General features: G+C 35.8%; 1 protein-coding gene across 1 annotated transcript in view; it reads right to left on the reverse strand.

Annotated features, from left to right (window-relative positions):
* LOC123007526 (Krueppel-like factor 13) overlaps positions 1 to 16,566 on the reverse strand; it is a 36,141-nt gene that overhangs the window by 1,956 nt on the left and 17,619 nt on the right. The window contains exon 2 of the mRNA XM_044402879.1: positions 152 to 302. Coding sequence (XP_044258814.1) covers positions 152 to 302 — 151 coding nt within the window. The remainder of the gene's footprint in view (positions 1 to 151; positions 303 to 16,566) is intronic.

A 16,566-nucleotide genomic window follows, 5' to 3' on the forward strand; every position in this document is an offset into this window, starting at 1 on the left:
TGAGAGCTCATTATAATAAAATTGGAAAACATCCCTTCAGCCGCTCGGTGGTGCTCGAGATAATATGATGGCGGTTGGCGGGATCCAAATACATATATTCCAGGCGTTATAAAGATCGCTTTTTTGACCTAGGAAAAAAACGGAAAGTTACCTGAGGTGGTCACTCCTCATAAACTTCTTGTTGCACACTGGGCACGCAAAGTTTTTTTCTCCGGTGTGAGTCCGGGTGTGCCTGGCTAGCTCGTCCGAACGGGCGAATCGCTTCCCACAATTGTTCCAACTACACGGAAACGGCCTTTCTCCTGCAACGAAAAAAGCTTTTTTCACTTGAAAGTTTTAAAGATAGTGTCTGAAACAATTTGGAAAGTGCCAACATGGAAAATGGCACGTTAAATTGAAACAAGCATTTAATACCTCTCAAAACTAAACTCGTTATAGGGCAATTTGTACCAACTATAAGTAATTATTTACAACAACGTGTACATAATAGAAGCTTAAAGAGCAGTATTTAACGGCTGACCGTGCCGTATAAATCATTAGATAAGCGGGCGGCTTCCTTACTTGCTCCGAAGTTTGTCTTGTTAATTAAATTACTACGATACTTAATTAGTACGAGCCTCTTGATTTCAGAACATTTATATTTTATGGCTAACAGAAAGGTACGTAACTTGATTATATCAGCATTAATTAAACTAATAATCCTATCCTTTACTCGCGGCGCAGTTGCAACATTTGCAACTTTGGAACTCTGCAAGAAACACAAGTTTTTCCTACCGGACACCCACTCAGAAATTTAATCTCATTACAAATGTGTCACTAACATGTAGATGTGCTCTGTAACGTTTTAGATTTTTTTTTACTCTACTCAAATTTACGTTTCAATGTTTCAAAGCTTCATTTTTTGAGGAATTTTTGCAATTTAAAAATTTTGTTGATAAAATATTGGCAAACAATGCTACAATGCGTTTGTTGCAGTTCCATAAATGCCTTTAGAAAAAAAATGGAAAAAGGAGTAGAAAGAGACAACTTTATGAACTTCCTCTGTTACATGCCAAACTTATAAAAATCAATCGAAACTGACCAATCACCACAGCTTTGCATCGAGAAATGTTTGTTTCATTTTTTTTTCACCAGATACCTTACCTTATAGGCCATCGATTTAACGCAATTGTCGATAGAATTAGTTTTGTGTGCGAATACTGCTATCCTACAAAAAAATATTTAATTTGATTTATGTCTTAATTTACGTGGAATATCGGAAGAAATCTGAATGGAAGAATTTAATCGAAATGTCAGAGTGGAAGTTCGGGTTTGTAATTTGGCGGGTAGTAATTTATGGAAATATATACACAGATAGCCACTTAAAATAGAAATTAAACGTTGCAGTTAGGGGTAGAATAAAAATGAGAGTCGACTGAATTTGTTCGAGTTGATTTATCGCGAGGGGCGTCGAAGCATTTAATATCCATTATGCCTTGTCCTGGGTGCCCGCTATAAATCGAGATTAAAACTTAAATTAGGAAACTTTTACTGTAAAGCTTTTGCTAACATGTGTTTGTATCTCGGATTGCGGGATTAGCAATCGTGTCTCGTAGCCTCGAATTATTATTGTAGGCCATTAGAGTAAAAAGTTTATTATTGGCCATCTTCGCACTCGAGTCGGAAAAAAAGTGATAAATGACAAAACAGCCATTTGCTCGGCTGGAGAAGAACTGCATAATCTGCATCGTGATAAATCTTCGCTGCCGGTCACGTTCAAGACAGGCAAATCTCGTAAAACTGGAACATGGATTGATAAATTCGCACAGTTCGTTTATTTAAGTACGTAGACGTGCAAATGTCTGCAACGAATGAATAGATTTCTATTCAAAATTTTATCCCATGTCGTATTTCCACTACAGACTCGAAAGGTTGTAGATGTGTGTCATAAATTTTCCAGCGAACGTTACACAAGACACTTGGAAATAATGACAAATCGTCCGCTTCGCGAAATCTCATTTTCAAAGATTCTGACTTTCGGAGGAAAAAGAGCGCGAAAAAGTGTAAAATTTCGCAGGAAATCGGTGATCGAACAAGCAGTCCATAAAACTCGTATAACAACATAAACCGAGTAAATTTCGCAAAAGTGGCGATTGAATCAGAATCAGACATAACGAAATGACCATCAATAAGGGTATAGGGATTGGGGGTGGCGGATGAAGCTGTCAGAAGCTGCATTGCGCGCGGCTCGGGGCGGTTTAAATCAATAACGTGGTGGTTCAGGTTGCGCGCCTGAATTAACCCGTCAGCCTCAAGGCTCCACGTGGAAAGCCATGCACTTGAGTACCTACACTCGCTACTATTGTCTCACCACCGGCATTCCGACAGACCTACATACTTTTTCACCCCTTTCAACCTACTTTACATCATCACAAAATTCGCAACGAAATGATTTCTTTCAAACAACAGTTCTCCAAGATCAACTACTAAAAAGTATTTTTTATCATCAAAAAATAAAATTTCATAATAAAACTTGAAGTAAAGTCAAAAATTCATTCAAAAATAAATTTATCATAGGGCGAATTACCAATTTGGTCCTGTTATTTTATGCTGAATTTATGCAAATCATGAAAAAGTTGATAAAACACTCCATTACAAGTAATTATGTCGGTGCGCAATGTGAATTTGAAAACAATGAAAACACCAAATTAAACCGTAGATGAAAAGTCGCATTTGTACAAACAGTGAAACTGCTAGATACACGTAAAATTATTCTAACAAAAGTAATTACATTTTAAAAGCAGCAGCATTGATAAAAAAACCAGTGCTCTGTAATAACAAAAATCTTTCTACTCACATATGAATTAACAATCAGGTTGTTTTTGAAAATTTGTAAAGTTTCTAATGAAGTTTTTTTTTTCAAAAATTAAGACTACACTAAAGTGACAAAGTGGCTTCGTCACTGTACGAAAACGGCAAAAGTTCGATTAAGAAATGATGCCAATATCAAAAAGTTTAAAGCAACGTACAGGTGAAATTATCGAAAAGCTGATAATTACTTTCAATCAAGAAAAAGTTAACACCTAAGAAATCTCGAACTTGTTTCTGCCACCTCCAGATATCATAGTTTGGTGAGTAATCGAGAAATAACTCGAAACTCATTTTTCAACTTTTTACTTTTGGTAAAACCCGCATAATTTCCGGACGTTTGAAAAAATCTGATAATAAAAATAATTACGGCCCGTTGTGGTGGCTGGACGTTTCGCAGACAACAACCGTTGCAATTAATACTAAGATAAAAATTCTCATAATTAGGCAAGAAGATTTTCGCTTTTAATCCACCGGAAATAACTTTCGAGCTAATTTCGCGATGGATTTAGATAATCGCGTGTTAATTACGTTACCAAAAGTTGTGTTTGTTGAAGCTGACTTTATTTAAAATCTCTTTAAATTTATACCCCGCAAAGGCCAAAACATCTCTTTATGTGAGTGGCTTTTCTAAAGGTGGGAGGAATATTCCAAAGCTGATGAATATTTTAGCCAGAAACTCGTAAAGGACTTAACACCTTTAGGGAAACAAATCGAGCGTGTGATGAAATGCAAATATTGGTGCAGGCTCACAGTTAAATACGTTTTAGGAGAGACATTTATTAATTGGCTTGCGAAAATTAAAGGGCGACAGTCAAAGCAACTGTGTCTCTTAACTAAGTATGTTTCAATCCTGAAAAATGTCAAATATGCTGCGAAATATTTTCGAAAATATAATCGTCACGTCACTAAATATTATTCCCACGTCCTCCTCCTAAAAATACCGTTTTATTTATATTCGCTTTTCCTAATGACAAGTAGCAAAATTTCGCGCTCAGAGCAACACCACTTTCGAACATTTGTCGTTCTCAATATCGCAAATGAGTTTCATTATGTGAATATCCCAGTGCTTCCGTAGTTGTAGACGATTTTTTGTTGATGGAACTGCGGGTGTAGACCACCTGTAGCCCAAGGGGCAGCAGATGAGTGGAAGTGCTCTTGGCTTATAGCACTACCAGCCCTGTACTCAACTAACTTCTCAAGACAGCCTCCTAAAGCGCTTTCAGCTGGCGTTATTTTAGTTGCAAAACTAGAAAAGAGCCAATATTCAAACCGTATAAAATTTTAAAACGCTGTGAAAACAAACCGTAGCATAAACATTTAACAGGTCAAGGATCGAAATTTAAAAAATAGCTACCGAACGATTAAAACAATATTTGAAATGATCGACGCAATGTTGTTCTACAAAGGGATGATTTCGTGTTATTTTCAAAGGGATTTGGGAATGTCCTGTACACTCACGATAAATCTGGGATAATACTAATAAAACTGGGACATAAATTATGAAAAGAGTTCCTTTCTTTTGAAGTTTTAAAGATATAGTATCGAGGGATCGGCAGTAAGTTTCACCCTCATATTTAACAAGAAAATCCAAGGCTGGGAATGTAAAAAATGGACATTTTTTCATTTCTGGTGCAAATATTTCATGTGGATAATCTGTTAATGTGGTGGAAAGTCATGCAATGCTGATAAAAAATAATTAATCCTCTAGTGGTAAACAAATTTGACAGACAACAGATGTTCGAATATCGCCTTGCACCTGGCAGTGGTTCTACCTACCAGCAATTCTTCCATCCGCTTGAAACATTTTGAGTTTAAGAAGGCGACAAAACGGGTATAAATAACCAACTCTGATTAATTATAAACGTTCAGTTCTAAAACTTTCTAAAATTGCTTTAAATTTTTTAAAAGAACGTTGAGAACACAATTTCAAAGAAACGAATTAAATAAAACAAAATTATATAAAGAATAATTTAATCATCTGGATTTCTACATAAACAGAATTTAAAACAAATTGGGAGAAAGAAAATTCGCCGAGGCGGCTGGGTCTGACGGTGAGAGTAATATTTTACAATGTTTACATGAAAAGTTCGAGATATTTTCAGTTTTCCCATTTTTCATGTTTAGGTTTATTCAGAATTTCAAATATTCAGAAAATGTCAACTTTACGTCGTCCGTACTTTTCTCGCTTTAACTTCCCATTTACATTAGACAGATGCCGCGGAGGGAAATCTTTAAAACTCATATTTTAAAATGGGGGAAAAACGGGCTTTGAGATATCTCGAAATTAATACACTTTATCATAAATAACACAGACGGAAGGATTAGCTTTCCCAGATGAATAATGTCTCCGAATTTTTTAATCAACAGATGTCAACAAGACACACTAAGCCCCTCATGTGTTACATAAAACATCGGATTGATTTGTTGCCAGTAAAATAATACTGGAAACGAAGGATTTAAGTTCAACTTTCTTTCTCGTTTTTATTAGATGGTCTGAATTTGATTGCGTTTCGAGACTCGGCAGCGATAAGGATTTATTACCGGGAACCGGTGTAATAATCATCCTTTTACGTAAAATTAAAATAGAAAAAATAAAATTGGTAGAATTTGTTGAGTGATTTTTTCATTTCTTAGTCGAGTGTTTTGGTGGATACATGTTGGGCAAAAGATCTACGAGTATAAAGTAAATTAGATGCCATAAAAAAGTATGATAACTTCTCAACCCGCCATAAAATCATTCTTTTTATTATCTTATTTATGAAAAACCAAACAAGTTGAATATATACAGGGTTGATTTTTCCTTTTTGTTAAGTTATAGATTAATTCCTTTCACGCTAACGTGTTTAACTATAGGTAGGTGCAATTGGAACCGATAAAATCCCAGCGGCAGGTATACGTAATTTCATTGTTCGTGCTTTAACGAATACGTTTCAAATATCATTCCCTCGGTGTCTGACGTAATTTAATTTAACATGGTTGCTTTATAAAAAAATAAGAAAAATTTGATAGTGGTATAAAAATTCATAAAGCAATTTCGATAATTAAATTCGGTGTTAACACCGAAGAAATTTTTATCTCTGCAAGAACACAATGGTTTAATCGCTTGTAATTAAAACGGCAACGAGACCATTGAAACTTTTCTCCTCCATCTATTTTCACCCTACACGTCGAGATTTAACTTGGAAGCCTTCAACGACAGTTTCCATGTCGTGCAATTTGCATAAGTCAAAAGTCTCCAGGTATAAACGAGGCCACTGGATCAAAGTGGCATGTTCAGCCACTAAAAATTTGTCAAATGTCTTGTCTGGTCTTTAAACAATATGTTAATGTCTTCAATTCCAAACCGAATTTTCTTTCATGAATAGTATCATTTTCTAAATGTCACTGCGAGATCAAGGTAAGATGGAATACGCTTTATTAAATCTAAGAGGTTGTAATTTCACTTGAACTAAATGTTTTTCAATTTTTCGAATGAAAGCACCAGAAAAGCAAAACGGGAAAAGTGTGACTGGTGAAATATGATCTTCCATTGAATACCCGAACGGAATCGAAATGATTGGCCTTATTCCACAAATCATTACTGGTCTATAAGGGCACGTTATTAAGTTTTAGTATTAAGAGTAAGCAGCTTATGACTGGAATTCGCCCCAAATTTTGCTGCTCAAGCATATTAAGCTTTAAGCTTCAGACATTGTATTGTTCATAACGTTTGTAGTGATTCCGTAACTGCTACTTTTTGCAAGCGACAATCAAATCGTTTGTTGTTAATGTTGCCTTTCTCGGTCACAAAGAGAATACCTGATGTACACAAATTTAATTAAATGCGATCGTCTTTCTAGAGATACCACAAAATTGGTAGCAATTATCGATAACATCATAACATAGCGTAACTATTAACGAGGAAAAAATAATTTGCAAAACATAATTGGTAGAAATAAATCAAACGATTTGGCAATCGTCTTCGGGCATAATAAGGGAAGAGCGTAAAAGCAAGAACTAATGAAGTTTATTCATCTGATACAAACTGCTAAACTCATTAAGGCCGTTGTGGTTCGTGCAGTGTGACATGAATTCAATTAACCTGTTAGCTGGAAGAATTCTAATTAAATGAAAGTATAAAGAGTAATGGGCCTCCACCAGCCGAGAGAAAATTCCAAATGTTCCCAATAAGATAACCAGCATTTTACATTAGTCACTGAAAAATATAGGGGACCGAGTGACATTTCAGTTTTATTCCCTGAAAAGGTTGCGAGAACGTGTCACTGAAACGCAGAAACTCATAATTCCTATCCGACCTACATAAATGAAAATCATTCCAACTGCGAATATAATTAAAATCCCTAATTAGTACCTGCTTCCTCCATACCGTAATCGAGGAAGATCACATTAAGAAGCAATATGCCTTGTGTTGTCACGACTATTGTTTTGACGGAATTAAATGAAGAATTTGGGATCGCAAATTCGTATAGGTACAAATGCTAAAACACCAAATAACCCTGAAAGCTGTTCCAAGTGAGAACTTTCAACTCAGATAAGTTCCACTTTTTGCTTCGTTGGGTATTTACTTAAGACAGATTGTGCAATGCAGATAAGTAAGAAAGAACTGCGGCGATAATCTCACTCAACTGAAAACAATTAAAATTTATCAAGTTTCAAACTTTTAACAAATCATCAGAGGTTTCATAAAATCGAATCATATACTATACTTGTGGTCTTTGCAAATCGCTTCGGTGGCAACAATAAAAAATCTGCTGAAAAAGTTGGTAGTAAAATCAACCCGCGTCCATATTTAGCATATTTAGCATTCGAAGGAACTGCAAAATTGTATCAAAGTGAATGTTCCGAAATGTTGGTCTTCACGTGTTGCATATACCCATTCCGTCTCAACTCCATTAAGTAGGAGGTGAATATTCAACATTCCTTATGTAGACGAGCAGACAAACAACGGGTTTACCACAACACGTGAATCCGTAATATACCCGAGATACATTTCAGTTTAATACATATCTAAATCCACAAATCAGCTCGTCTAAATCAAATTTAATACAATTCACAGTTACTGATCCACATATTTACTTATTCATAGAACAAACCCCCGTATTTCCGCACCGACAGACATACCAACTACAATTAATTCGATGATAGACGATTAGTTAAGGTTCATCAATTCTTCGCTAAAATTTTATTTCGTTATCATTGTATTCGAGTCGTGTTTATGTCGGACTAATCACGCTATCCGCACTGCGCAAGTCGTTAAACCAATGAGGAAATGTTGCAGTCTTCACGATACACCTGAAATACGTTTTGAAAATCCGGAGAGATGGGGAGCTAATCCGGAAGATCCGGGCGTTATATTCGGTTAAAACTGTAAACAATAGCGGAAAACTGCAAGAGAAATGTTCAAAAACGACCCTAATGAACTTTTATTTTCCTTATTGCTGGCTCTACGACCAATTATGATGTTCTGACATGATAAACAAAGCTCGAGTGCACGGAAACCAATAACAAACAGTTACTCTTATTCTCATCTGTCGATGGCAGGTTAACAAGAAGCGATGTTCGTAATCACTTAAGTCGTGTCAAGATTGTTATTCCAGCAATTACCTCTAAGTTGAATGTATACATACACGATTGATGATGAAGATTTTTTATAACAAATTTCAGTTTTATTTGAGGAGTTTCTAGATTGTGTAGAAGTGGTCTGACAGTGTAGATAAAGAATAAATTGGAGATACAAGTGTACAATTTAAATGAGTAGTCTGGTAGTCTGGTCTGAATGGGACTTTCGATTTTGTCGAGTCTCCTCGAGTCGGTTCATTGCAACGGGTTCGTAATGATTCGAAAAGGACCAACGCCCGACCATCCAAGTAAAAATTTTATTACGTTTTTTATAGCATCGTTCAGTGAACTGGTATTGCATTACATTGAACGTTATCTGTATCATTTTTGTATTAAATATTTCAAGGCGTGCTTTCGAATTTATCTCGTTCTATCACAAGTCTATAAATTTTGTCATCTTCCTCGTCAACGATGGGTGCATAGCAGAGTGTCGTTATCTCCAACGGAGCCATATGATGGATCATAGGACTAAGTTTATGTTCAGTTCGAATTGTGATTTTATGTGCATTTATTTCCGCCAACATATTTAATGTTTCATTTAAGGACCTCGAGTCGAAATATTCACTTCCTGCCACCCTCTATATAAAACATTTATGGGGCTGGATGGCCCGGCCCTTAAGACTTAATTAAAATCCCATGAGTCGTAAATCTTGACTTATCAAAGAAATTGGCCGAAATCTGCGGCTCTGAGTGGTACAATCACTCTAACCTAGGAGTGGTGCTCCAGTTAAGAGGCTCGTGGCGGAAGTAGTGTTGACGAACAGCTAGTGCAAGGTCGGCGAGCACGTGGGGGCTAAGTTAACGTCCCACCTGGCCCCCTTTCAGGCCTCTCAGCAGGTCATTGTTATGATAAAGCGATGTCTTGCACCTGCGACACGTCACGAATAACCGAACAATTAATCAAAGCGAATGACAGAATTTATAAAAGCACAGTATATTTGCAAAACGACTTATAAAACTGTAAACCACTCCATGATCATTATTTCCCGGGAAAGCTCGTTTTGATTGCGCTCATTGTGAGGGATGAACGGCTTTGCTTCCCTTATGTTTCGTCAATTATTTTGTTAGTGAAGTCAAGGGTAAAGGTTACATTGTAGGTATAATAAAAGATAAAGTCTGCTGCGAGACACTCTGCAACTCTGATTCATAGAGTCAAAGGGATTTTGAGATTTACGAGCCTAGAATATACTGAAATGTAACAACAGGCCTTATGGATAGAAAACAAACGAAACCATTTTACACATCCTTTTATTGCAACTGTAAAATTTTACCACCATCGGTAATGTGTGGAAAACTTTACCACGTGAGCTGTGAATATCGAACACGGTTCATACCAGTTTCAGCATAATATTGGATAAATTGCTCTGAAGAAATTCCTTCACAATCCACCGACGAGAAATTCGTTCTTTACGACCTTCGAGCTTTCAGGTTTATTCTTTGCTTCAAGTGAAACTTTAATACTGAAATTATGCCGACAGAATTTATCACAGTTACACCTGTGACAAATACACTTACGTGCCGCTAATATCTTTTTTATGTTGTACAACTAATTGAATTTGAATGCAAATCTAGTGTAGTAACCAAAACTTGCTAGTGCAAATCCCTAGATTTTGCTTACTTGGAACTTGGGAAATAATTAGAGCTTGGAGGAAAGCACGTATTAATATATAACTGTAATGTCCAATATCTCCGTAATAAACTTAAAGTTTATGCAGTTTAAGTTCAGCATCTTTGTGGTGCATTTTATTGCATTCTGGAATGTTCATCAAAGATATCCAAGTTTTATTACCTACTTGGTCATAATTACGCTCTCAAACATTGTAAAGTTTCATTAAACGTGTTGAAAAACTCCCCTAGTGACACGAGTAAAGTCAAATAAGTTTAGGTGATGTAGTTCGAGACTTCCGTTCCAAACAAGATATGCCAGTTAAAGTAGAAAATTATCACGTGGATACGTCTACGTGTTTGAATCACAGTGAAGCTTTTCCGTTGAAGGGTTTTGGTTTTGGCAAACTCCCCCATTCTACAAGTTGATACGAAGTATGACTTTGGCCTTAACTTTACTCTTCAACAAGTAATTACAAGTCGTGTGGGTTTTCACACATCACGTAATGAATTGCAAATAATCGTTGTGATAGATTGTGACACGTTGTGGCTCTAAACTGTTTAACAAAATTCTATGGTTTCTGTATGAATTTTGATTATGGAATGTTTACTTCCGATAGAGCTCGACCAAGCAATGCAAAGCGTGGTGCTTTACAATTCCCGGGTGACAAAAGGGACCGCTAATTGTGCACAAATTACCATATACAGACGTAATTTGCATGAACCCAGCCGTGATGAAATTCTAAACCATTCTGGATACTCTTGTAATGCCCTATGTTCTTGCTTAATTATTGGATGCGATTAATAGGTTTCACTTGCAAGTGTTACTGATTGTATTATTTACACAATTACGACGTTACCTAACGAATTTCACGAGAAATTACGTAACTTTATAACAAATGTGCGAATGAAGGGTGGAAAAACCATTCGCATTTATTGACTTCCACTTCGTGTTACATAAATCTAATATTAAACACATCCGTCACTTAAATTTTAATTGGGAATATTACAGCCCATATTACGTAATAAATCCCGTTAAGTTGCCAAACTTTGATTCCAGTGTCATACAGTAAATTTTGTCAAAGTATTTTTTTATTATTGTTAGGTGAAACATAAAGGGTAGTTTTATAGATGCCGCATTAAATATTTGATTGCAATTAAATTTAACTCGTTACGTGATTGCTTACATTTTGATGAACAACTAATCAGATTTTAAGATTTTGAAGTTAATTACGATTAACTTAATTTTGATTTAATTCACTTTCTGTAAACCCACCCAAAGAGATTAATAGATCACGCATTGGCTGATTAATAACAAGCGCGGTGATTTTATTGTCGCTTCAATTAAGGTATTGTAATAACAAATTGAAATAATTTATTACGGGCCGTTAAATATGCCTGGATTATTTATGACTTACCAAACATCCCTTGAAGATAATGATTTTCTTGTCACTTAGTAATTTATCCAGAGATTGGTGTAAAAAATGTGTTGACGATGTTGAGTTTAAGGCATGTTATTAGCGCTTATTTCAGTTTAAAGTCTCGCATCTTCCCGAAAAGATAACCGAAAAATACGATCTCATGGTGATGGAATTAATAAGATTTGTATTTTACAGGGATAAACGACGGTCATTTAAAGTTTTAAAAGACGGAGAAATGATGAATGATTGAAGTAAATGGAGCCATAAATACAACAAAATTGTGAAAATCGAATCTTGAGATCAATCGGGATTTTTCTAAAAATAAATGGGGCGTTGAGCTCGATTTTAAAGTGTACACTGTTGTTATAGATTTCTCACACTTTCGGCTTACCAATTGCCATTTTTATGCATAATTTATACACCATATCTGAACCAATAAAACGATATTGCTTCCAAAATTGGCTGTTTTTATCTGTTTATTGAATTACAACAATTTCACATATATTCCAGTGTGTATATTTTTATTCGCATATCACGTATGCACAGAAGTTTTCATTTGTGTGAAACAACAAAGTGAATAAATTTTAAAATGCAACTCTGTGTAATTGAAACTGCTTTATAACCGTTTGATTTTATCCAGTGTTTAATGGATCACAAAAATCAGTGCTATTTTGCATGATTGCCATTGAAGCTTACAAGCATCGAAAACTCTTTTTTTTAACAAAAAGTACATTCATTATAAATGCAGGTCTGTCCAGAAAGGAAATTCCTTGAACTCGTGCCATGGCGAGAATAATAAGATAGGTCGAAACAAATCTTGGTCGTAGAAATAAAACAGGAGTCATCTCTCAACTCCTGGTGTAATTACTTGTAACCTAACGAAGAGATGGCGCTATTGTCTTTTCTTTACGACCGGCATTTGTCTAGCTTGGACACCTTTTGTTCAGTTATGAGTTCACAAATCTAAAAACAGCACATTTTACATATTTTAATCTAAATTTCGCATAAATTTTAAGGAATATTAATATAAAGCGTCCTCGTTGTGTACATAATGACTTAATCACGGCTCTTTTGAGAAATAATCTTCGATCACTGTCCCATTTGTGTTCCCTTCTTTTTCGGGTATTCGTGAACGAACAATGGAACGCCATTCCCGGATCCTGCAGGCCATATTTTAATAATAATGGAATCCAACATTTTATAGCTCGCCATTCTCATTAACCTGCTACAAAGCGAATTATGACTTACACTGTGTAAAAAACTCGAAACAATTCCAACTTGCCTCCAAACATAATAATCATAAAATCAATTAGTGTTAATAATTGGTAAAACTGTAAAACTCTTCGTTTGACCCGGCGTGAATCAATATCGGCAGGAACAAACAATACAAGCAGAAATTGAAACAAACCGCAGAATCAATGTGTTCATGAGCAGGAAATAGCTGAATAATAATGCTGGAACTCTATTATGAAGCAATCACATTTGGCGTGGTTCCATTGCTCTCTTACATTGCGAAAAGAGTTGTACGAAAGACAAAGTTCGTGTGTATGTGCAGTGTAAACGACGGGAGCAGAGACGGCTTTGTGTAAGAGAGCCCATGAGAGCTTTTTGTACGAAATTGCGGCTCACACAGCTGCACGTTAATCGCTTTTATTGCTAGTTTTAACACAATATGCTTTAAACTTCGGTGTGGACGCTTAAATTTTAAACACCACTTATGTCAATTTATTTTTCTAAAAAGCTTTTTCTAGTTTATTTGCCAAATCTCAGCCGCGATTAAATGCCATTCCAGCGATCGATGAAAACTACACCAGGTGGCGGAATCTTAACAAATTCAAATAATAAAATAGAATTTTTGCAGTTTTATCCTAAAAAATGTTAATTTAAAAATAAAAAAAAATTAAAAAATTAACAAGTTTTGATTTTTGAAATAAAAGTATTAAACCACAACGAATGCCCCTATTAAGGTCAGATATGCGTCGGGTTTCATGCCTGTGTTCCCTGGGGTCTTGACCGAGCGCTTAAAAATGTCACGAGCCGCTACTGCGTCTCATGCTGCTTGGAAATTGTAAACTAAAGCAAAAAGATTATTTGGTAAAATGTCTACGCTGCTGAAAATTCTGGTAAACTAATGTCGTGGTAGTTCGAAAGTTTCAAAGTTTATCCAAAAATGTGTAGTGTTTCTAACAAAATAAATTTGAACGGTGTCGTCATTAGATTTACCGAATTGCATTAGTAGTAAAGAGATTTCCGTTTCGCTTCTCCTTGAATTGCAGACCAACAGGCAGACGCGTTTAATCTGCTAATCTGCTTCCCAGTCGGATATGACAAAGTTATAATTACTTATCACTGCAACCGTTACGTGTCACCATCCCAGTTTAACAGAACACAGCTTAAGTGACAAAGCGTGTTACCCTCATCACACATAGCATTTTGTCTATCTTAATTATATACAACACCTATCATAATAAAAGTTTTTTCGCGCTATGCAAATTCAAATTACCCACATTTCAGGGAAGCAAGCAACAGTTTCTCAACAAGCTTCAAGTTGCGATTTTTGTTCTAGACTTGAAAATCATTGACTCTTTGGTGGAGGTCGGAAAATGACAATTTAATAAGTGTTTGCGTATCTATTACAGTCACATTGTAATTCCCGACGACGCCCCTTCGAGTCATTTGTAACGACGGTTGATATCATAAGGAAAAGGTGATCGATCACTTCTTCAACTGACACGTTTATCGAAAATTCTGTCAATTGAAATGCTGCTAATATCCGACTTTGCGACGATTTTAAAACACAAATTAATGCCCGATGTTTAAACAGCTCGTAAATCGGCTCGTATAAATTTTATTTTGTCACCGTAAAGTTCGAGTTTGGGACCCGTTTTTGTGAATAAAATATGTTGCAGTAGGAGTTTATCGTTTGTTTTGCGAATTTTTCCCGAGTTGATCGAGTGTCCCTTCGGGCACAGGGACAACACATTAGAATTGTCACAAGTTGAGAGCGAATAGGTGTTTAGCCTCTCCACGCTATGTATCATTTCGAACTGACACCAGCAGTCGCCTTTAAGAACAACCACGCCATTAAAGACAACTGAAGTTTCTTTCTGTTTCTGTTTACATTAATAAACCGTATTGAAGCAAGTTTCGAATAGTTCGTTTACCTCATACATTTTTGTTCTTTTTTGGTTTAAATTTAACTCGTGAGTAAATTCATACGCCAACGGGACACATGTTTCATCAGGATGATCTTCACAAATTTACTATAATTACCAACTAGCCTCACCTGCAACAAAACAACAGTCTATTGATTTTCAATTGTGTAATTGCGTTGGTAAGGGCGTCAGCCGATCAAGCAAATTGATGGATAATGTCATTGAAAGCATGCACAAATTGGAACTCGATCACGACAATAACAAAAATACCTACGTCAGGGAATGTTGCAAACTCGACGACAACTATGTCATAAGCAATTTCGTTCGATAACAAGTTTAATAAAGTGTGGTTTTATGACCGGCTTCCAGGTTTCTACTTGCCATCAAATTTCCACAAAAGAACAAAAGATTGCTCGATTCACACGTTGTTCTGGACGTCCCAGATCAATTACTATAATTCTCACAGATCAAAAAGAGGAAAAAAACCCTGGTCCGTCATTAGAATCACACTTTTCAATACAAGAAATAAAGAGCTTTGATCTTATTATTATCTTCTATCCCAAATTATCAGAGACTTAGGGTGGGATTATGATAAAAAGAGGATTGTTTTAGTGATCGCTGTATTATATTCATTAAGTTTTTGATACATTATAGATGATCCAAAAGAAGTCATAATTCACAAGAGAGGACAAAAACAAATGCTTAGTGGTGTAATTTATAGCCATTTCTATAGCCCGAAAAATCAATAACGTGAACAAACATCTTATAGAAATCGTTTTGTGGACATTGTAGGTGAATTTTAATCCCATTTCGTGGACAAGTCATCCTTTTAAATATTGACTTTGCTAATTAACACCCGACTGAGTTAGTTAGATCAACAGGTCAATTCAATCGCAGTGTGTGACCGGAAGCAGTGACAAACTAATAAAGTTAGATATAACAATCAGGGGTTAGCCACGAAAAACCAAGCGACGATCTGTTGGAATTCAACTTGACAGATCATGAGGTCGCTTCTGTAAGCCAAAGCAAACGCATCCTGACATTGAAAACTCGACAGTGATTGATGCAACAGGAGATTACCTCTAAAATTCACTGGAACCGCGCCTGCAAACGTGACCGAATTCGTACATTGAATCCTTTAGATTCACGCTCATTTTTCTTTCAGTAATGCATTAATATGTATTTAATTTGGAAATGCCATTTCCGACAGAAGAATACGAAACCGTGCTCATTTTGCTTTTACACTTGATGCCCTTGTATTATGCACGTCAGAAATAACATTTGCACAACAGCACTCCCTACCAGGGAAGCGTATTAAATGCAAAGCTTCTTTTACACGGATTAACAAATTCGCATAACGCATGATGTAACATACACAAATTTGGGGAAAAATGTCCACGGAATGTAAAAAAGTGTTTTCAATTCCAACCTAAGAAATTTATTAAAATTAGAAGAGGAAGTCTATGCTTCTTCGTAACACATTTTGAGATATATTAAAAGTTTTGATATTATACAAGAATACAAAGTTTGAGAAAAAAAAAACTTCCAACTACTTGTTACTAATGAAAATAGTGGTAAAAATAGAGAAAAGTGAATATTCAACATTTATGGAAATCTTTGTAAGAACTTCTTTCTTTTATTAGTTATAACTACCCCAGAACATGGGTGCTAAATAATGCATTAGCTGTCATTTTTCGTCGGCTAGCGAGTCGGAATCGATATAAATTATGGATCATTTGAAAAGAACCGTTTGATAAAATATCCTTCAAAACTGAACGTTGACGTTATTTCTCATTAAATATGGAACGTGCCTCTGGAAAATATCTCGTAAATAGCGTTGGTGTTCTGGCTTGCTATAGCCGAGGGTTAAGACGCAGCAATTATTAAAAGTGTTTACCTCCACAACACTGGGTCAA

Source organism: Tribolium madens, unplaced genomic scaffold, assembly GCF_015345945.1.
Source record: "Tribolium madens isolate multiple individuals breed KSU strain unplaced genomic scaffold, Tmad_KSU_1.1 Scaffold_3;HRSCAF=73;Tcas5.2_LG2, whole genome shotgun sequence".
NCBI classification, from domain to species: domain Eukaryota; kingdom Metazoa; phylum Arthropoda; class Insecta; order Coleoptera; family Tenebrionidae; genus Tribolium; species Tribolium madens.